The sequence below is a fragment of the Mastigoproctus giganteus genome, chromosome 10, assembly GCF_048544385.1.
Source record: "Mastigoproctus giganteus isolate SK-2022 chromosome 10, ASM4854438v1, whole genome shotgun sequence".
Taxonomy (NCBI): domain Eukaryota; kingdom Metazoa; phylum Arthropoda; class Arachnida; order Uropygi; family Thelyphonidae; genus Mastigoproctus; species Mastigoproctus giganteus.
This window is the reverse complement of record NC_143584.1, coordinates 142,037,488-142,060,728: the sequence shown is the minus strand read 5'-3', so window position 1 is coordinate 142,060,728 and position 23,241 is coordinate 142,037,488. Positions and strand designations below refer to the sequence as shown.

The following is a 23,241-nucleotide window of genomic DNA, read 5'->3' as shown; positions in this document are numbered from 1 at the left end:
CGGAAATTTGCCTTTAGCCAGCGGGTGGTTGGTTGGTGGAACAGACTTCCATCCCTTGTAGTGGAGGTTGATAGCCTAAATAAGTTTAAGGCTCAGCTGGACAGATATTTTGAACGAACAGAGGGGTGAAGTGGAAGTGGGTTTTTTTTTTTTTTTTTGGCTGATGCTGCATAAGCTTGCTTTCTTGCATCATATGCCTCTACTAATGCTAATGCTAAAAAAAAGAAGGGCTGTTATAACCGTATAAAGAAAGTTATTCTATGAGAAGGATTGGCAAAAAACTAGGTGTTTCATTTAAAGGAGTACAAACTACAATTTGACAATTCAAGGAAACCAGCAGTTTAAAGGACAAACCACGATCATGATGACTGTGCTTTACAATGGAAGCACAGGATAAGACCATAACAATGATTTCCAAATGCAGTTGATGACTTACTGCACCTGAAATCTGAGAGTTCAATAGGAACAGAGAAACCTCCTGTGTCTACATCCACTGTAAACCTTTGTCTTAAGCAGGACTTGAACAAGCATCTTAAATGAGCAGAAAGAGTTTCGATCCGAACCTCCTTACTAAAATCGGAAAATTAAAAGAAATGGTTGCCTCGGGCTATTACCAGTTTGTGCTGGTGAATAAAGAATGCAAAACTAAAAGTAAAAATGAGGTAGGTTCTGTGCTAATTTTCATTTAGTTGTTTTTCTTCAAATAGCAATTGGAAAAATGATGTGTATGCATGAGTATGAATGAACAATATAAACATGGAATTAATGTTATTTAGAATTATAGTTATAACTGTTAAATAATGTTAATACAGATTTTTTGCATGATAGACTGTGCAAGGACTAGCTATGATAAAGTAAAATGCATGATTGATCTTAACCTTATCTCTTTGAATGTCATTAATTTTTTCTACTTTTTTTAATATTCCATATGTTTGAATCCCATTGTATTTTTGACGTTGAAAATAAATGACATGAGAAAATAGTGCCACGTACTCCTCCACAATTACTGTTATCTAGATTACAGTTAAATAGGACTATCTAAACTCTGCTGGTATATTGTGTTACCTATCTTGCCATCTTATGTCTGTACAATAAATACATTACAGACTTTTTAGATATCTATTTTATTGATATGCTTAGGATTGGAATCAGCAGATAACAGTTTTCCTTGTAGTGGTTTTACAAGCAGGCTTATTTTTTCTGAAGAGGCATAAATGTTATTTAGTTTTTATGTAAAATAGTTGCATCAAGTTTGACCTAGTTATTAGTGAAAAGCCCAGGACTACATAATTTTATGGATTTTTTTCTATCTACAGATTTAAAACAGCCAGGAAAATGCTGTACTCTTATTTTATGTGTTATGGCAGAATGACAGCTAAGACACAAGCATTTTCCTATGCAGTTTAAAGTTTGCAGCTTGAAAAAGAAATGAAAGGATACTTCATTCTTTCATCAATGAGGTATCCTGCGATTTTCACGGTACTGTACTTTTATATTAAAAAAATTATAGGATTATAGTTAAAAAATTGATAAATGGTTTTAAATATTATGTTTAGAAGTATTTGGATGATTACTCAAGTACAGGTATTATAATATTGTTTCAGGCAGAAGCTAGGCTGGCAGCCCGGCGTCAGGCACGGACAGAAGCCCGGGAAATCAGGATGCGTGAATTAGAGAGGAGGCAGAGAGAAGTAAGTCAAGTGCCATAATAAATCTTGGTTAATTTATATATTATGTTAATTAAATTCTGTGAAAATAGAAATAGGAAGATTAAAAAAGTAGATTTTTCTTCTTATTTTATTTCTTTTGTTATATTTGGTATCAGAAATAAATAGAATGTTCAGTTAGGATGAGGGCCTCCATGGCTAAATGGGTTTGACACTCATTACCCATTTGAGAAGGTGAGGGTTCAAATCCTGCTGATCCTGAAGGGCTCTTGAAAGTTACAAGAGTAACTTTCAAGGTCCTTCCAACCATGAATATTAGTTTATCGCAACTGGAGATACTTAAGTCATATATGACAGTTGTTTTGAGAAATTTTTTCATTTAAAAAACATGCTTAGCATTTAAAAATACATTGTTATATGAATTGAGATTTTGAACCTGAGTATAACTTCCATCAGTGTAAAATATTTTGCCAAAATGAAACCTTTCCAATCTTGCCATAACCTTGTTGCACCTTTGCAGAACATTCTGTGGGTTGCTTGAGCAGCAGTTAAAACTGAGGCTAAGGATGAGCATATACACCAGAAATTCATGCACCCTAAAACCCATTTACAAATTAAAAACCGTATTTTTAGTACATGAATATTAGTTTGTTGCTGCTGCATATAGGGATGAGTCTACTGGCCCAGAGTTATAATGAGAAAGGTGATATACATACTCTTTGCACATCATGCTATGCAGCAATAGAAGTATAATGCTGTTATAGAGGAGTATCCATTATGTCTCAGTGCATTTTAATTAAATTACTTGGTACAGGTGGTGCCCCACCTTCATGACTAGTACTGCATTCTTGTCAAGGCATATTGAAAAAAATTTATCTAGGCAACTGCATGTATTATTCAGAAGTATATAATTGGGCAAATTATATACTTCTCCTGATACTGTAAAGGACAGATCTTGACAATGACTATAAACAGCTGCAAATGGGACTGAGTATGCAGTATTTTGTGCATTATGAAACTGAAGGAAATAATAAGTGAATAAAATAGATACTTTTTCCAAATGAAAATTTGTTTATTGGAATGTTACAGAAAGGAATTACAATTTCCAAAAGGAGCTAATAAAATTCGTTGATTGTCTAAATAATGCTATTTAACTGTAGCATGAGTTACATCCATATTTTATAGCACAGGCAGGGAAAAAAAAGGTGCAACGTCTAATGAAAAGCATTGATCTTCCAGATTGTAAGACTATCATCCCAAGTTGGGAAATAAGAAAGAGAAGTATTTTTTAAATTATGTAATTTTCTTTAAATTGTCAACATACCTAATCAGCTACATTTTTCTTAATGGGAATGTCGTCCCCCACTTATTTAGCCAAAAAATGTCATGTACTCCTGAAACAAACATAAACTAGTTTTATTTAAAGAAAAAAGCAAAACAAATAGCTACAATGGTTGTAGTATAAGTACAGGCAAACCAGACTACTCTCATGTAGTCAGCAGTTTTACACAGCTTTATGCATAGTGAAGAACAAGCATCACATACATCTGTTGTATGTTATGGTTTATTTTTTTCAAATAAAAGTGGTTATTATGTTTTTTTCTTTTTTTTCAAATAAAAGCTGTGTACTTTCATTTGAGAAGCATGCCAGTGATATTTTTAATCTAATTTTGAGGGTGAGCGAACTTTTCCATTGATAAAAAAGCAGTTGATTAGGCAAAATTTAAATTCAGAAATTGTAAAATCTAAATAGTAGTGGTAGTAGTAGTGGCATGTGATGCAAGAAAGCAAGTGTATGAGCTTATGCAGCATCAGCCAAAAAAAAAAAAAAAAAAAAATCACACCATTCCCTCCAAATGCTTGTCCAGTTCCTCCTTAAATTTATTTAACCTATCAACTTCTACAACGACAGATGGAAGTTTGTTCCAGCAATTAACCACCCGCTGGCTAAAGGCAAATTTCTGCACATCTATTCTACATGTGTCTTTTCTCAATTTCAATTTATGCCCCCCTAGATTCGTAATCTCAACAAGTGGAAGGATCAGAATTCAGCATGCTCAACCCATTGAAGGCCTTATACACCTCAATCAGATTACCGTGCAGGTGCCTAATCTCCAGCCACTGCAATTTGCAGAATTTAAGCCTCTTGGTAAGAGGATCCCTTCATTCCCCTCATCAATCTTGTTGCCCTTCTCTGCACACGATCAAGCAAATCTACATCCTCCTAAAATGAGGCCTCCAGACCTGTACGCAGTACTCAAGGTGTGGCCTGACCATTGCCTTATACAGAGGGACAATCATCTCCTTTTCCCTGCTAGCAAAATTCCTATATATCATTGACAAAACCCATGACCTGCCCTGGCAGCCTGTCTTCATTGCTCAGAAAACTTCATATCTGACTGCACAATTACCCCCAGGTTTTTTTCATATTCTACCACCTTAAGTGTAGTACCACACAGTTGGTACGTTTCTCTGGGGTTACTTCTACCCATATGCAGTACTTTGCATTTGTCAAGTTAAACTTCAGTTGCCACTTCTTAGCACATCTGCCCAAATTATCTTGATCCTGTTACAGTAGCACACTGCCATTACTGTCATTAATAACCCTGCCAACCTTTGTATCATCTGCAAACTTCGACACTAAGCCTGATATATCTTCATCAATATCATTGATGAAGATATATCAGAAGATATATCAATACAAAACAACAGAGGACCCAACACCGAACCCTGTGGGACTCCACTAATAACATTAGTCCACGAAGAGCAGCACCCATTGATTACCATCCTCTGTCTTCTCTCACTCAATCATCCTTTTATCCATTGTAGCAACTTACCCTTAATACGATTCTGCTCCAATTTGTACAATAGTCTTCCATGCGGAACAGTGTAAAAAGCTTTCCTGAAATACAAATATGTGATATCAAAATTATTTTTTGCATCCAGTTCCTTTGTAACCACATCATAATATCCTATCAAATTTGTCAGACAAGACTTTCCCTTAACAAACCCATGCTGTGTCTGAATTATTGCTGCAGTCTTGTCTAGATGATCCTGCAAAAAAAGTAAAGTAAAGTGCAGCCATTATCAACCCACTGCAGGATGGAAGCCTCCTCAACAATTCATGCTGAGGGAAATGGACCATAATCTGCCACGCTGGTCCAGTGCGGGTTGGCAGATCGACTGTATTCAGCAGTCAGGGGCTTGAACCCCGGTCTACTCAAAGAGCGTGTGCTACTATACTCCTGCTCCTGACCACTCGGCTACGGAGGCCTATGAAATGCATCTTTAACCAGTGACTCCATTATTTTACCTGGAACAGAAGTTAAACTAACTGGTCTGTAATTACTCGTGTCACCCTTCGATCCCCTTTGTGAATTGGGGATACAGTTGCACATCTCCAGTCTGTGAGGACCTCCCCTGAGTCCAAGGATGCTCTCATAATTATGGCTAAGGGTTTGCTTAGTTGCTTTGCCACCTCCTTTAATATAACTGGATAGATCCCATCCACCCCAGGTGCCTTTCTTATGTTTAACTTCAACAATTTCTCCTCCATTTTTCTCTCAGTTATTACCAAATCATTAAGCGCTCTGCTACAATTTGATAACCTTCTGCCATTTTCAAACCTGAATAACTCCTCGTGTGAATGTATATGCAAAATACTCATTCAGTTTGTTTGCTATCTGAGCAGGATCATCAACAGTTGAACCATCGATATCAAGGGAACAATCAGATTCATCCCCTTCCTTTTAGAGTTTATATAAGTAAAGAAATCCTTGCTGTTTTTCTTAGCATCTTTTGCCAAAGATTCCTCGTAATCTGCCTTCGCCTGCCTTAACCTCCTTTGTGACCTGATTACAGACTAGCTTATATCTCCCATAGGCTTCTGAGTCGCTTGATAATTTATATGCATCCCATGCATTTTTCTTCTCTGTCAGGAGTCTCATTAGTTCATTTGATAACCATTTAGGTCTAAATCTTGAACAATATTTCTTAATAGGTATGAAACTTTTAGTAGCATCCACGATTAATTCCTTGAATGCTTCCCACATAGAATTTACTGTTGGTAACATCGTCAGTTGATCCCACTGTACAGAATTTAAAAACTGTCTGAGACCACTGTACTCACCTTTACGGAAGAAAAAACCCTTTCCTTTACCCCTGACAGTAATTATATTTTTAAGTAAATCCCACATCAGTACGCTGTGATCACTGCCACCTAGTGGTTCCTTTATCTGCAAATTCTTAATACATGAATGATCACTGCTAGTAACCAGATCAAGAGTATTACCCTTCATAAATGATAATACTTAGTCCAATTCTAACATCAAAATTCAAAAATTTCAGCTCAGATATGATAAAGAAAAAAGGTCCAGATCATAAATAGCCTAAACTTAAAAATAAGAGATAGACCCTGGTGCCTTTTTAATTGAAACACCCTGTATATGATCATACCTGAGCCCACACATGAAAAATGTACACATTTATATATGTACAAAAATGTTTCAGAGTTACAAAAAATGTTACTGTTTTTTAAAAAAAATTATATTTTTTATTTTTGTTATAGCTTATATTTAATTAATTTTTCTTAGATATAATTTTCATTCTTTTCAGTCTGAGGAAGTAGATGATTACTATCATGATATTGAGCCTATCAGACCCATTAAGTCAATGCGGGAAGTAAGTTGAAATATTGAATTAACATCTTAAAAAACAACAGTTCAAAATTTTAAAAATGAATGATGTCATGTTGAAAATTTTATGTGAGGGCATGACATTAAAAAGAAAAAATCTCAGACACATCAAACCCAGTTTGCTAATTAGGAGACTTAAGAATAATTAGAGATAGGTATATGACTTTTCACAAAACACTCTTCTTTTAATATTCAGGCAACAACTCAGTTGAATATATAAAAGAATAGTGTTATAAAACACTGATTAAAATTTTATAATAATTCAAAGTTATACTGATGTTTAAAATGCTAGTATTAGTCTCAATACTGCATGTTTTCATCACAATTCATATTTTGGAATATAGGACCAATTAATTTTGGTACTCTGTTTCCCCCCCCACCAAGTTATTATAATATAGCCACCAACTTATTATGATATTATAATAAGTTATTATAATATAATAATATAGCAAGAGAAGAATGCTGAGAGACGTCATCCTTCATGTAATGAACTTCTTTTCCTTGAAGTTGTGGATAGATAAAATCATTTAATGTGCTGTCAGGCACTCCCCCAGATGATTCTTCTTCAGGAGAATTAATTTATTTTTCAGTTTTAACATGAGGGTTTTCTGCTTCTGATACACAAATTATGGACAATAAGCTTTCTGCAGTGACTAATTCACTTTCCAGAAAATTTTTATTCAAGACATAATGTAGCAAGAGAATAATTCCAAGGGGCATTATCCTTTATATAATAAACATCCTTTCCTTGATGTTATGGATAGATAAAATCACTTAACATGGATAAATACAAGTCTGCAGTAACTGTACCATCACAAAAAAAAAAAAAAAAAAATGGCCCAGCTACTCTCTCAGATGATTCCTTTCCAAACAACAATGCTAGGAGAATATATTTCTTTTTCAGTTTTTAACACGATCTACAGCCAATACACAAATTATGGATAGGAACATCTCCATTTAACCCAGCAGTAGTATCATTCCCTTTTGTAACACAAGTGATATCATACCCATAACAGGATCCAGATTTTAACTTTAATAATATTTGAAAAAAAATTCAGTTTTTTAATTGTATACCAATGCTTGATCTTTTACCAGTAGATTGCAGTGCATATTAATTTCAGTTCATTTTTTTAATAATACAGTAAAACCTCTTTAAGACTACCACCTTTGGTTCCATATATATTTGGTCTTTTATAGGTCTTATGTTTGGTCTTTTATAGATGGTTGCATTGCAGATATATATAAAAAGTTTTATAGTGCTAGATTTAGGGAGGTTGTTTCCCACAGGTTTGAATAAAAAATTGTTTATTTAATTTTTTCTGCCTTCATTTGAACCACCCATGTAAAAATTTTCATTCATATGCATGTTTATTATTCTTTATTTTAAATACATATTTATTCACTAATTGAATTAAAATGTGCAGAAGTTATGAGGTTGTGTTTGACCCGTTTGAGATTATCATTTTTGCAAAAATTGACATTGTATTTTATGGATATTGGTATAGGCCACATAGCACAAGGAAGCCAGTGGCTTATGCCGCACTGGCCACAAAATAAAATAACTAAAGAAAAAATAAAATAAATAAATATTAATAATAATAAAAAAATTTAAAAAGAAAAGGAAAATAAACAACCTATAGGTTTCCCTCCTCATGTAGCAAACTTACCTGTATGAAATTCAAAGGTCATCTGGATAATTCAGCTGACTTTTGAATTTTGCCAGGCTGTCAGCCTTATTTACTACCAGAGTTAACGTTCTTCCAGTAATTAACAATATACTGGCTAAAAGAAAACATCCAACAATCCAATCTAACTATTATTTTTACCCCTGTAGCTTGAATTTATGGCCTGTAATTCTGGAATCATGACAGTGACAGTCTTACATTTATTTTACTAGTTCCCCTCACAGCTTTATAGAACTTAATCAGGCACCCCTTTAAGATGCTTAGTTGCCAGGCTTTAGAACTATACATTCAAAGTCTTTTCTCATGCAGGTATCCTTTTTGCAGATTTCACTAAGTGGGTTGCCAGGTTGCCCATCTTTGGACCCTTTCAGGAAGCTCAATATTTTTTTTTTTTAGGTATGGCCTCCATACTTAGATACAGTATTCCAAGTGCATTGTCTTATATAGTGGGATTATGATTTTCCTATACAGTTGGTCCTCGTATAACACGTGTTTACATTACACGAATTCGATCATACACGATTTATAAATAGGGGAATGTTATCTTATATAACACAAACCGAATTCGCTTATGCACGATTCGCCTTTGTGTTTACAAGAAATGGCAGTCAAACGCGGAATCACCCCAACCGAACGCAACACGATAGGAATGAAGAAGATTCTGAAAATGTATTTATATGTTTTATATCAGTGAAGGGGAAACACATTTCACCATAATAACGTAAAACCAACACAATTCCAGCTATCGATATAATCGCAAATGCAATTAGATGGAGTTTACAACAGATTCCACTAGCAGAAACGAAACTGGAAATTGTTTTTATTGTTTTATGGTAGTAACCCCTAGAAATGTGCTTTAGTAAAATGTGAGGTGTTAATAGTGTATCTTGGCTTTACAGTGTTTATTCAGTTGCTATATGCACGCAGCTTTGTTTATGTGTATTAAGTGTGCCTCCTCGTTTTGTAATTGCACTTTATTCCCTAAAAATTAGTGAAATACTGTACTTAAAAGGTGTGAAAAGGAAGCATCCATTGCAGATTCAGAGAGAGAGAAAAAAAAAGCAATATCGATAAACAGAGACGGACTGGGCCAAAAATTCTTACCCAGGAAAATTTATGGTGGCCTCATAGTACGGTTTATGGCCAAAATCACACCTGCCTCCGGCCCACCGGGGTTTCCCCGGTAAGGCTTATGGCCAGTCCGCCTCTGTCGATAGAGAAAAAAAATATGAAATTGTGAAACGCTTTGAGCGAAATGAAAGACCATGTGATATTGCACGTGCTACACACCTAAATGAGGCAAGGCTGAGAATTACAAAGAATGCGGAGAAAATAAAAACAACTTTCATAGCGGGAACAACTCAAAGTGTAATTAAAATCCATTAGATTAAGACACAAAGAATTGGAAGAGATGGAATGGCTGTCATCTGTTTGGATTGAAAATCAAACAAAAAACAAGTTTGCTTACGATAGAAGCAAAAGCATTAGCAATATTTTATTACAACTATTTTATTTAATATAATAATTTTTTTACGAATAAAATACTTTTTAGTATTAAAAAATACTAAAAATACTTTATTATAATATAATATTATAATATATTATAATACAGTATAATAAATAATATATTTTTTATTATTATATTATAATAAAAAAATATTATATTTTTTATTACGTATTTTAATCGTTATAAAATACTTACGTATTTTATAACGATTAAAATTACTCGATTATTTATTGTGTTTGGTAATGTTTTGGTTCCAAATGTGTGTTCAATCTTGGGTGGTCGGCACCTAACCCCACTTTTCCCATAGGGCCTGTTGTTTATATTGCACGATTTTGCATTGCAAAATCGTGCAATATAAACCAAGGTTTCTAGGAACACAACTATCGTGCTATACGAGGACAGACTGTATCTACAAACAAATGTTCAATAAATCATCGATACGATACCATGCACCTTCCTCGTTGCCATCTTCATTGCTTAGAGAACTTCATATCTGCATGTTTCACAACTCACAAATCCCTTTCATCCTCCACAGTTTTTAATTCAACCCCGCCAAGTGTATACATTGTTTCTGAATATCCTTGAAGCCTGTCCAAGTCATCCTGAAGGAGTGTTGCTGGGTGCTGATTATTAACCATTCTCCTGAGTTTTACATTATATTCAAATTTTGACATCATGCTATCCCTTCATCAATATCATTTATGAAAATTAGAAACAACAGTTGTCCTGCAACTGATCCTTGGGGGACCCCACTTCTAATGCTAGACGAGTCTGAAAAGTAGCCGTTAATCACAATCATCTGCCTCCTACCCTGTGTGATCCCTCTTAAAATCTTACCCATGATTTCAACATGTTCCAGCTTATACATTAATCTCTTAAATGATTTGCAGAAATCCAAATAAACAATGTAAAAACTATATCCTGCTTCTAGCTTATGACTATCTGTGTCAGAATAGCTAACTAGGCTACTTTAATGGTTCATTTTAATGAACAATTAAAGTTAATTCTAATTTTAAAATAATTTTAATGGTTCATTGCACTTTCAAAATTACTGGATATATAATATCCATTCCAGGGGCAAGCAGTATATTTGAGTACAGCAGGCCTTCGTTATAATGCGGTTCGCTTTACGCTGATTCGCTATAATGCTGTTCTTATATTATAACCCGTATCTGACTATAACGCTGTCACAGATCACTGTAAAGCCTTTTACAGTTGCATTTTTGCATATTTAACGAAATCGTTTCATTTGATGGAGTCGATAACTTGAAAATGAATAGCAAAACAGCATTAAAACGTTTCCCACGCCGACTTAAGAAATTTTCCCACGCTCAGTTAAATTTTCTCACACGCTAATTTAATTGCAGTACAGTGAGTTGTTATGTAGTTCCGAGATCAACATTTTAAAAAAATGATCGAGTATATTGCTTGTAATATTTGCGTTATATGCATTTATCCGAAGTCTAGTCATCACTCAGTACAGTATTAGACATTGTGCGTAATGGACAGTTTACATGAACATTGTATCATAATTAATGCAACCAACGCAGTTACATTTTCGAAGAGTTAATAATGGCCAGTAAGAATGAAAAAGCAACAATGTCAGCGCAGTACGAAGACTATAAATGTAAGGAAAAGACTGAATTTGAAAATTAAATTAGACGTTTTGAAGCGAATCGATTCCGGTCAACGACAAGCGGATGTGTGCCATAATTTAGGACTTGCGAGTTTAACTGTAAGAACAATTATAAAAAAATAAAGAATTAATTTTAGCAGCGGGAAAGATAGCTGTTCCACTGCAAGCAACTAGTGCTAGGCTGACTATTGGGATTGAAATGGAAAGACGTTAACTAATTTTATTGAAGATAATATCCAATGCAGAATTCAGTTAAGTTAAATATTACAAAAAAAAAGAAAAAAAAAGAGAGAGAGAGAGATTAGCCAATATGATGATCTGAAGAAAACTCACCTTAAAAAAAAAAAAAAAAAAATGTGGAACCATTTAAAACTGGTTAACGGCTGGTTGAATAGATTTAAAATCTGGGGAGAAGCCGCAAGTGCAGATCAAGGAACCACAACTTTCAAAAAAGAACTTGCTAAAATTATTGAAGAGAAGTATTGTGAGTTATACTTCTCAACAAGTTTATAACATAGATGAAGCAGGACTTTTGTGGAAACGAATGTCTAAAAGAAGTTTTATATTGAAAGAAGAAAAAAAAACATGCCAGGTTTCAAAGCGGCGAAAGATCGGGTGACTTTATTGTTGGGTGGTAACGCTGCGGCGGATTTAAAATTACTATCCCTTTTAGTTTATTTCGAAGAGGGCCAACCCAAAATCGACACATTTTTTGATTAAATTCATCATTTAAATTAAATCGATTTAGTTCAATTAAATTCATGATTTTAATTGGAATTTTAAGTTTAATTTTGATACGTAAGTAGTTACCACATAATTATATACGTATGTAATGCAGAATATTTTAAATGTATAAATATTTGAATATTAAATATTTTGACCGACATTTGTGCATCTTTTCACTACCGTTTATTACTGATTAGGAAATATCCTATGGCACTGACCGCAACTTACAAATGCATATGTTACCTTAGGGTAAGGTGGCGCTCGCTTAGCGCGGATTCACTTAGCGCTCTGTTTTTCCAGAACGAATTATCAGCGTTAAGCGGGGGTCACCTGTATGTTGCTTTTTCAACAGAATTTCAGGAATCCAGAATTTCAGTTATCGGAATCTGTTTTTTTTTTTTTTTTTCCAAATAAACTCTTAAGATTTATTCTCTTTAATTTTAGTGGGAACAGACAGAATGGGTATCATTCTGTTCCAACGGAAAAACTGAGGCTGATACCATTAAAGCTTAGGCTTATGTTCGACACAGAGACAGTGTTATACTCAGTTCTGCCTAAGTTGCTAATATCTTTTTAAATTATTTAGTCACCTGAAAAAGTGAATCCACTATACATTTAAAAATCTATGATATCACCAGGACAGCTGTTTCAAAGCTTACTGGCTTTTCATCACCTGGTGAGTTGTCTTGTTAATGAATGTATGCAGAACTGATAATAATGTATTATGTCTGAGTGAACAGCCAAGTGGTGTATGGAACTGCCATATGAACACATCTCTGTTAACAAATCCATGAACAGAAAGAACTCCCATGGCCAAAAATTGAATGCAGTAAAGTTTATGAATTTTATTACTATTATACTGACAACACCTCCCCCAATCTCAAAGCACCATATTGTGTAAGCAATACACAGGCTAGTTCAAGGAGGTTAGGTATATATAACAGTTGTTTATGAATTTAAATTGAGGTATGTGTTTGCTGATATAGACATCTAACAGCTGATGAGCTTGTAAGCTTTGACACAGCTGTCATGGTTGTGCAGAACTGTGGATAATCCTTAACACCAAGTACTCAGCCTTAGTTTTCAGTGGGAGCAGAATGATCCCCACAGTTGAAAATCAAAACACATTAAATCATATGAATTTATTTGATTTCACCTGTTGAAATATTTCCTCCCCACTGCAATCCTGTGACAGTGAATTTTATTTTGAACATTTTTCACTTTTATGTTTTCTCCCATTTTACTCATAGAAATGAACTATTCAATGTTTAACTGTAAGAAAAAAAAAATTCTCATTATAAGGGAAATAAAATAGTAAAATACTTTTTTCTCCAAGTGTCACCTCTTTAATTCAGCCCATGAACTATAAGATAATTGAAAGAGTTAAAGGGCTCTACAGTTGGCTCCTGCTTTTTTTAATATTGGCAAAGAAGAAATGATAAGCATTTTTTTAAAAAATTATTTTAAGGAATATGCTTATATAAACAGCTTCTTCGTGAAATACTTTACGAATTACCTTTCCAAAGCTGGACATTTTGCTTTTTTCAAATAATACCTTGGTATTATCAACTTAATTTGTATTAATTACCTGTAATTTAATATGAAGTTCCAAACTCTCCAAATTTCACTCTTATATTTTTACAATAGATACTGCATTAAGATTAGAAAGGCACAGACCATTAATTTCAGTTAGCATTTTTTTTAAACCTGCTGTTTACATTTGTTCAAATTATCATGTAGACCAGTGGTGTCCAACTTACGGCCCGTGAATGATTTTTATATGGCCCGCGCGGAAAGTGAACTATAACAGCATTTTAGAGAGCTGCGCCACTGCATGCACAGGCGTACAAGCATCGAGCTCGACTGTGTCAAACATGCACCTGTAGTCCAGTGCAGTCATACGAGTATGTATGCTAAATGTAGTTATGTACATATCAATCTTTTCATATTGTAAAATTCTGCTAACACAAAATCAAGGAAATTTGTGTATTGGAAGCCACACTGGAAATGGAAAAAACTGATGTAAAACTACAATGCACATTTAATAATAAAAAAAAAAAAAGTTTGTTTATTTTAATTGTTTTTAGGGAACAGTATTGGTACAGCAAGTTTTCTGGATATATATTTGATCTAACAAAATTTCAAGAAAAAATATCTATTGTTCTGTTATTAACTTTGTAAACTGATGTGCAAAAGAAGAAAAAATCATCCGCTGATTTTTTTAATATTGATACTGCATGAATAACGGATTGTTTTTTGTAATGTGTATTGTTACAAAAATTACAATATTTTGTAACAATACAAAGAATGCTATGACTAATGGATTGCTTACAAAATATTGTTATTATTTGTATTGTTACAAAATATTTCAATATATTCTTGAAGTGCATTTGATGTTTTAGTACATGCCAAAAGAATTTACCATCCAGGGTCATCTGCTGTTTGAAGTCTGCATTTCCTGTTCTGAGCTGCAATAAAAAGATATACCCTATTGAAAAATAGATTTTCTCTCTCTCTCTCTCTCTCTCTTGATTTTACTATAACTTGAGAAGGGGTTGTTTCCCTATGAATAAGGGGTTGTTTCCCTATGATGAATACTGTCCAGATCCCAAGCCATTACTGCTCCACTCTGTCTTTTAAACAAATACTTACATCTGTTAGAAGCAGAAAACAGTTTGTATTCCCCTACCATAACGAATTTTCTTCTGTAACATAAAGGGTGACTTCCTGTTTGATTTTACTGCAAGGGACTTCTCAGAATAAAACGCCTATTGCTACTGTCTTCACATCAATTGACATTATTTCCAGATGGAATATTGACAAGTACTTTCCATCCATCTGAAGCAGTAAACATTCTCCACTACCCATATTACAGGATTACTTTCTGTGCAATAAAGGATTACCACTGGTTAATTTTACAAATGTTCATATGAAGTTGCTTCGACACCAGTTTTTGAAGTTTATAATGCAGCTATCTATTGATAGCTGCGTTATAAATTTCACAGTCGCATTTGGCTGTATCAAATGTGTACCTGTAGTCCAGTGCAGTCATACCAGTATGTATGTATCAATCTTTTCATGTTGTGAAATTCTACTATTTTGTTATTACTTGTTCATTTTATTGAATTATTATTAATTTGTACTAAATTACAAAATCATCCTTAAAAATGTCCCGAAAGAGGAAAGTCGATTTGGAGTGTCATGTTTTTAACCAAAGGTGGGCTAAAGACTATTTCTTCGTTGAGTATGATAAAAAAGCAGTGTGTGTTGGTGTGTAAGGAGACTGTGTCAGTTTTTAAAGAATATAATTTAAAACAACACTATGATTCCAAGCATAAAACTTATGATCAATATAAAGGAGTGTCGCAAAAAGAAAAGAGTTCAAAGTTACAAAACAAATTAAGAAAACACACGGAAAACGTATCAGTCAAGAAATTTATCTGCTGTAAGTGCCAGTTATCAAGTTGCACATTTAATTACTTTTGAAAGTAAACCATTCAGTTATGATGAATTTGTTAAAAGTTGTGGAAGAAATTTGTCTGGAGAAATGAACAGTGATACAAGATATTAGTTTGTCTCGACAGACAATTATGCGGAGTGAAGATATTGGAAAGAATTTGTTTGAACAACTTTTAGAAAACATAAAACAAATGAAATATTTTAGTGTGGCACTGGATGACAGTACTGATGCGAATGACACAGCCCAACTCCTTATCTTTATACATGGAATTAATGATAATTTTGTACCAGTTGAGGATTTTGCTGATCTACAGAGTATGCACAGAACAACTACAGGTGAAAATATTTTTGAAAATGTTTGCCAATTTTTAAAAAACCTGGTAGGAGTCACAACTGACAGTGCAAAAAATATGACTGGTAAAAACTTTGGGCTTATGTGTAGAATAATCAAGAAAATGATAGATATCGGAGCTAAATCTCCAATTGGAATTCACTGTATTGTGCATCAAGAAGTTCTCTGTGTGAAAGTATTGGTCATATCATAGAAAGATCATACGGCCTTAATCACCATACGTTTCAACAGTTTCAGAAATTGAAGCTGAATGCGAAGATGTAATTTTACATAACGCAGTGAGATGGCTTAGTTGTGGCAAAGTGTTATATCATTTCTTTAAACCGCACCATGAAATTGATATTTTTATGACAGATAAAGGAAAACCAGTAAAACAACTATCAAATGGATTGGCTGTTTGATCTTGCAATTATTACAGACATTTCTAGTCATTTAATATAAAACTACAAGGGAAAGGAAAATTGGTCTCTGATTTGTATAGTGACATCAAATCATTTCAGAATAAGTTGTTATTATTTAAATCTCAAATTGAGTGAGGCAATTTAGTTCACTTTCAATGCTGTACTGAGCTAAAAGAGAAACACATATTTCCAAAGAATCATTGCCTCTCGTTATTAAATTTACTTTTTGACAAGTTTGAAAGTTGATTTTCTGTATAAGATCTCATGAAAAAGACATCAGCTTATTTGAGAATCCATTTACTTCTATGGCTGAAAACTACAATCCCAACTTGCAGCTTGAAATTATTGATCTTCAAGCCAAACCATGGTTCAAAAATAAGTATATGGACTGTGAAAATAAACTACTTGAGTTCTACAAGGCTGAAGATTTTCCACTAATAGAAGAAAATGGCTACTTTTTTTGGCTCAACGTATGTTTGCGAGCAAATTTTTTCACGCATGAAATCAAATAAATATTTAAAAAGAAACAATAACAGATGAACATCTTCATTCTGTATTGAGAATTGGTATCACAAATTTTCAACCAAATTTTGAACAATTATCTAAAAATATCTAGCCTCAATCATCTTATTACATGTTAAGTTTTGTTCAGTGAATGTTATTGTGTTCTACTTAATAAAATTTTCAATTTTAGGTGTGTTGTTATATTTAGTTCACCTTAATATTGAAAAGTGATCCTTTTCAGCTTGTAAATTTTATAAAGTGAGCATTTAAAAGCAAAAGTAAAGTTTTTTTAAAAAACTTTTGTAAGTCATATTTTTATAATTTTAATAAAATATGAAATAAATCACTGACATAGATTTGTTGCATATAAAAGTGTTGGGAATTTGCATTTTTTATATGTAGCTGAAAATAAAACACGGTAACATGAAAATAGAAATTTCCTTTTACATGTAACAAGGCATGGAAAATGTAACATCCTAATTTTTTCTTGAGAATCACACAGTGCAGTCTGCGAAACAAATCGAACTTTTAATATGGCCCCTGTATAGGAAAAGGTTGGGCACCACTGATGTAGACAGTGCACACTGTTTTTTGAGAAACCTGAAACAATATCTGAGATAACTAAATAAGATGAAATATGTTTGTGCTGCTCCGATACAAATTTATGCATAAATTATAAAATATGTTAAACTGATATATACATGATAAGATATTTCCAAAGCTTGACTTTTTGCTTTTCAAATGATACCCTTTTGTCAAGAAAAGGAATAAGTTAAAGGAACAAAAAATTGCAACTCTTTACATTTCCATGGACACCTCCATATTTTGCTAGGTTGTGACAAGATGTACAAGACTTGTGCATACTGTTGAAATTTCATGCATCAGAAATAACAAATGGTCAAATAGAATAGAACAGAAATTATATTAACACAAATTTTTGAAATCAAAAGTTTTAGAAAATTAAGGAGAATTATTTGTCTCCTTTTCAAATGTTGGTGTACATGATTGAAAGAATCCATAATTTTAAAGATAATAATTTCAGAAATTAATTTACAATAATTAATTTGAAAGCCTAAAATTGTAATTTGATCAAAATAAATGTATGTGACAAAAAGTAACAGAGATGCCTGTGCATTTGGCATTCACTAAATTTTTATGGTACCTATTTCTTTCCAGTAGTGTGTGCAGTGATATTGTTGAAGAATCAGATTCAAAGAATTTCTGTAATTTATATTAAGTTTGAAGATAAGTGATATATCAGTATTACAAAATAATGCATTAAGTTTAGAATACCACTGATGTAATATGTAATAAATATATTTGATATTGCATCAGTGCCTATTAGAAAAAAAAATAATTCTTTATGGAAGCTGATTAATAGTATGTGAAATGGCTTCATTCTATTTAAAAACATTATTCTTTATGCTGATTAATTAATGAAAAAGGATAGTCTCAGTCCATGAAATGAAAAGTTAGCATGTCAGTTGCACAGCCATAATCTGTATGCAATGAGCAGTATTTTACCACATTGTGTATTTGATTGTATGCAGTGGATTTATTGGGAACAAAGTGGTAATAACTGCAAAATTGCAGATTAAGGCCTACTTATATCTTTATGGAATACCTTTGCTGAAGTATTTTATGCATTCTGAAAATCAAGCTATTTAGAAATTCTAGAGAATTGTTTGTCACCTCCCCACTTCAGGAGTATATTTTAAATGTAAACGTGATTGAATGAATCAATAATTTTAAGGATAACTTCATTTGTTGTGGTGAAGATTACGCCATCCTCTAATTGATTGGAGTAAATGGGAAGGAAACTCGACATGGGGAACAAAATTTTTAAATCAACTAGATGACTGTTATTTGTATCAACATGTCAGGGAAAGTACTAGAGAAAAGAATATCCTAGACCTCATCATCACACATGAATTAAATGACATAACAGGGCTGACAGTAGAGGAACCAGTAGCAGGAAGTGATCACGGAGTTCTACGGTGGATGATGACGAGAGAGGTAGCAGAAGTAAAAGGCAAAGGAATGGGTTTTAATTTCAGAAAAGGAAAGCACGATGCCTTAAGGTACTACATGGCCTCTATTAACTGGGTAGATATCGTGCAGAGAATGAATACAATTGAACTGTGGTACGCTTTTAAAACATTAATCACAGATGCCTTGAATGCGTATATACCATTAAAAAAATATTCCACGAGAAGGTTCCAAGTTGGATGAATAGTGAAGTTGCCACATTACTTGAGCAGAAAAAGGTGGCATGGAAAGGTTACAGAGCAATAAAAAGTACTGAAGCCTATAACAAGGTGATGTGTAATAGAGCCACAGAAAAGGTTCGACAGGCAAAGGCAGTTTATGAGAAATCACTAGCAAACAGAGCAAAGAGGGGGGATAAAGAATTCTTCACATATATAAATGCCAAGAACAGCAGGACAAACCAGATCGGACCGTTACGTAAGGGAAAGGGGATAGTAATAAATATACCAGCTGCCATTGCAGATGAACTCAACAGTTATTTTGCATCGATATTTACAAATGAAAAGCCTTTTGTGGCAATGGGAAATTGTGGGAGCCAAATTAAAAAATATGTAATTAATGATATTGAAATTTCGCAAGATTATTTAATGAAAAAACTTTCGAGCCTACAGACCAGTAAGGCTCCTGGAGTTGATGGAATATACCCTATAATCTTAAGGGAGGCGGCAAGCGAGTGCATTGAACCATTGAGGCTAATTATGCGAGCATCACTAGAATCTGGGGAGATTCCCTTGGATTGGAAAAGTGCAAATGTATCTCCCATACATAAGGGTGGCTCTAAAAGTGAAGTTGGAAATTATCGACCTGTCAGTCTGACGTCAGTAGTTGGAAAAATCATGGAGGCAATGATCAAGGGTGGAATTCAGGATCATTTGGATCGAATTGAAATTCTTAAGGATATTCAGCATGGTTTTGTAAAGGGAAAATCATGTTTAACAAATCTGGTTCGCTATTTCGAAACGGTCACTCACGAGCTGGATTTAGGGAATAATTTCGACATTGTTTATTTAGATTTCAGCAAAGCTTTTGACTCAGTCCCACATGAGCGGTTGCTTTATAAGCTGGAACAGGTTGGAATCACTGGGAAAATCCTTAGATGGATAGAAGGATGGCTTCAGGGCAGGAGGCAGAGGGTTGTGATAAATGGCTATTCCTCAGATTGGGTTGATGTAAGAAGTGTAGTTCCCCAAGGATCAGTATTAGGACCACTGTTGTTTTTAATTTTCATAAACAACATTGATGAAGGGATAGAGGGCGTGATGTCTAAATTTGCAGATGATGTTAAAATTGGTAGAGTAGTTAATGATCACTGTCAAGCTGAGCTTTTTCAGAGAGACAGATAGACTTCAGGAATGGTCAGAAAAATGGCAGCTATGCTTTAATCCAACAAAGTGTAAGGTATTACACCTGGGAAACAGTAATCCCAAAAAAAACTTATTCACTTGGTGGAGTTCAACTAGACTCAGTACTGGAGGAAAGGGACTTGGGTGTTACGATACGGTCAGACATGAAATTCTCTGAGCATTGTAAACAGGTTGCAAGGAAGGCCCATGGTGTCCTATCGATGATCTATCGAACTTTTGCAAGTAGAGATAGGGACGTGATAATCCCATTATATAAGGCTTATGTTAGACCACACTTGGAATACTGTGTTCAAGTATGGAGACCGCACCTAAAGAAAGACATCGAGCTTCTTGAAAGGGGTGCAAAGACGGGTAACTCGCCTGGTGAGATTGGCAAAAGGGCGTCCTTATGAAGAGAGACTTCGAATATGTGGGTTGCAGTTTGGAAACTAGACACCTTAGAGGAGATTTGATTGAGGTGTTTAAGGCTCTGAGAGACATCAATAAAATGAATGAGGACGAAATTTTCAAGATTATAAATGATGCTAGAACTAGGGGACATAGATTCAAGTTACAGGGGGAAATGTTTAAATTGGACTGCAGGAAGTTTTATTTTAGCCAGCGAGTTATAAATTACTGGAATAAGTTGCCTTCATGGGTGGTAGAGGCTGACAGTTTGGGGAAATTCAAAGGTCATCTGGATAGTACTTTCGGGTAATGGAAGCGCATAGGATGATAGGTTTAATTTCCTTTTTTTTTTTTTTTTATATTAATTATTATTATTTATTTATTTATTATTATTTTTTTTTTATCATTGTTTTTTTTTTTTTTGGCTGGTGCAGCATAAGCCATAGGCTTTCTTGCACCATACGGCTGTTACTAATACTACTACTAATCCCTATATCTACCATAAGAAGAAAGTTGACTATAGAAGGGGATAAGTCAACTTTCTCAATCTTCGCTAATCTTGGGAGCTAATAAATTTGATAATAAACCTCCCTTTCCCTTGAAAGGTAGTAAAGTCAGTTAAAATATTAATTAAAACTAGAATTTTGGAGGAATCTTCATATATTTATGTAATTGACTGTTGGTATGAAGTAATCTGTATAGCACATCTGGTGCACATGGCATGTTAACATTAGTTTATAGAGTGCAATATCTAATAATAATAAAAAAAAAAGCTCTTCCTGATTTTTTTAACTCTAATCTAATAATTGATTCATGCATTTGAACTGCATTTTAGAAGATAGAAACTGCCCATTTTCAAAATTTTTTGTATGTGAGAATTAGCAGAAAAATTGTTAACATCCATTGACCATTTATTATTTCTGACAGATTTTTGATGGTCCTTGAGGCTGTCACAGACATTCTTATATATGCCAAGCTGAGCTTGCTACCTGAGAGTCTAAAATGCTGATGGAACTGATATTTGGGTGACACTCAAGTCAAATGTACTAAATTTCATAGAGGTCCATTTGTCTGTGACAGCCAAATCCTCTGCTTGCACCTTCATGATGGTGGGACCATTAATAACACCACATGAACGAATGCCACCCCTTTGTGTTGCCAGACAGTACTATGTGGTATGGGTGCCAAAAACATTTTAGAAGATAGAAACCGCCCAATTTCAAAATTTACATGTGAGAGTTAGCAGAAAAATTGTTAACATCCATTGGCGCCTGCGTAGCCAGGTGGGCAGGAGCAGCAGTGCGTAGCACACGCTTCTTGATTAGACTGGGCTTCGAGCCCGTGACCACCAAATACGGAGGATGTGGAAAGGTCAGGGAATGACCACTGCATATCCCCGGAGCAATATGGCCTTAGTTGCTTATGCTCCTAAAAACCAAACAACAACAACAACAACATAACATCCATTGACCATTCATAATTTCTGACTGATTTTTGGTGGTCCTTGAGGCTGTCACAGACATTATCTTATGTATGCCAAATAGATAACTTTCATCAGCTGGTATGCAATACCACCATTTTGCTTATTGGAGCCTTGATGTGGTGGAACTGATGTTGGTAACGAAAATGCGAAATGGAAAAGACGCAAATGACATCATTTCCTAAATGATGCTAACTCAGTCACTAACATTGGTTCGATAAAGTAGTGGGCGTAAGCATAAAACATGATATCATTTATAACTTCAGTTCTAGCTGTTCGATTTAAAAAATTTAAACGGTTTTGATTTTTGTCAAAGATGTTTTTGCATAAAATAAAACATATTTTGTGTATACAGGGTAAACATGTGGATTTTTTTTTTTTTTTGTAATTGGGTATCCAGTTTTCTCTCTGACTGCTCACTGCAAGTAATGGCAGATAGTTGTCTGTCTTCACTAACTTCTCACTAATGCACGTGTTCCCAAGGTTCAGTTCTTTCTCCCACTGTTTTCTTCTGATATATTAATGACCTTCCATTGACTGGAAATCCTATCCATAGTTTTGCTGATGATAGCACATTGCATTCCACCTTCCAGTTTCAGAAACTTTGTCCTTAATAAACAAGCTTAAACATCTTGAATATCCACTACAAGTTCCTTAAATGCTAATCTCCAGGTAATTGTCTAGTGGGGCAAAGATAACTTAGTTGATTTTAATCTTTCTAAAACTCATTCCTATCTTTATATCTTGCAAAAAGGATTCTTCTGCTTCTATGCTTATCTTCGATGGCACTGATTTCTAGACAAAATCACATATCTCTGGCAATTACTCTGACTTCTGATCTCTTGGCATAAGCACATTACAAATATTGCTTCCTCTGCATCTAAAAAACTGTGTTTTCTCTTTTGTTCACAGTGTTACATTTCTTCCAAACAGCTACACACTGTACAAATTGCAAATGTTCCCCACCATGGAATATTTTTCCCACACCTGGGTCTGTGCCCCCAAAACCTCTCTCTGTCAGTTTTTTTAGATTCCATTCAGAAGAGGGCAGTTAGGTTAATTAATGTCTCATCTCTAACAAAGTCTCTCCACTCTCTGTCTCATAGACATTTTGTTTCTGCTGCATGCCTTTTCTGTATTTACTTCCATGGGTACTGTTCTGAACTGGCTTATATAATTCCTGCTCTTCCCCCCCCCAAAAAAAACAGTCTGAAAACATGCTGCAATCAGTCAACATCCTTTTACTGTCAACTTCAAACTTACTGAACTACATTTTCTTCTTCTTCATTTATTTCTTAAACTTCCCATTTTCTGAAACGACTTCCCTTCA

At 34.2% G+C, this 23,241-nt stretch overlaps 1 protein-coding gene across 1 annotated transcript in view; it reads left to right on the top strand.

Moving 5' to 3' along the window:
• Nucleotides 1-23,241, top strand: part of LOC150079327 (leucine-rich repeat flightless-interacting protein 2-like) — a 234,079-nt gene that overhangs the window by 75,264 nt on the left and 135,574 nt on the right. Inside the window, exons 4-5 of the mRNA XM_090383033.1 lie at nt 1,605-1,691; nt 6,282-6,347. Of these exons, the coding sequence (XP_090239159.1) occupies nt 1,605-1,691; nt 6,282-6,347 (153 nt within the window). The remainder of the gene's footprint in view (nt 1-1,604; nt 1,692-6,281; nt 6,348-23,241) is intronic.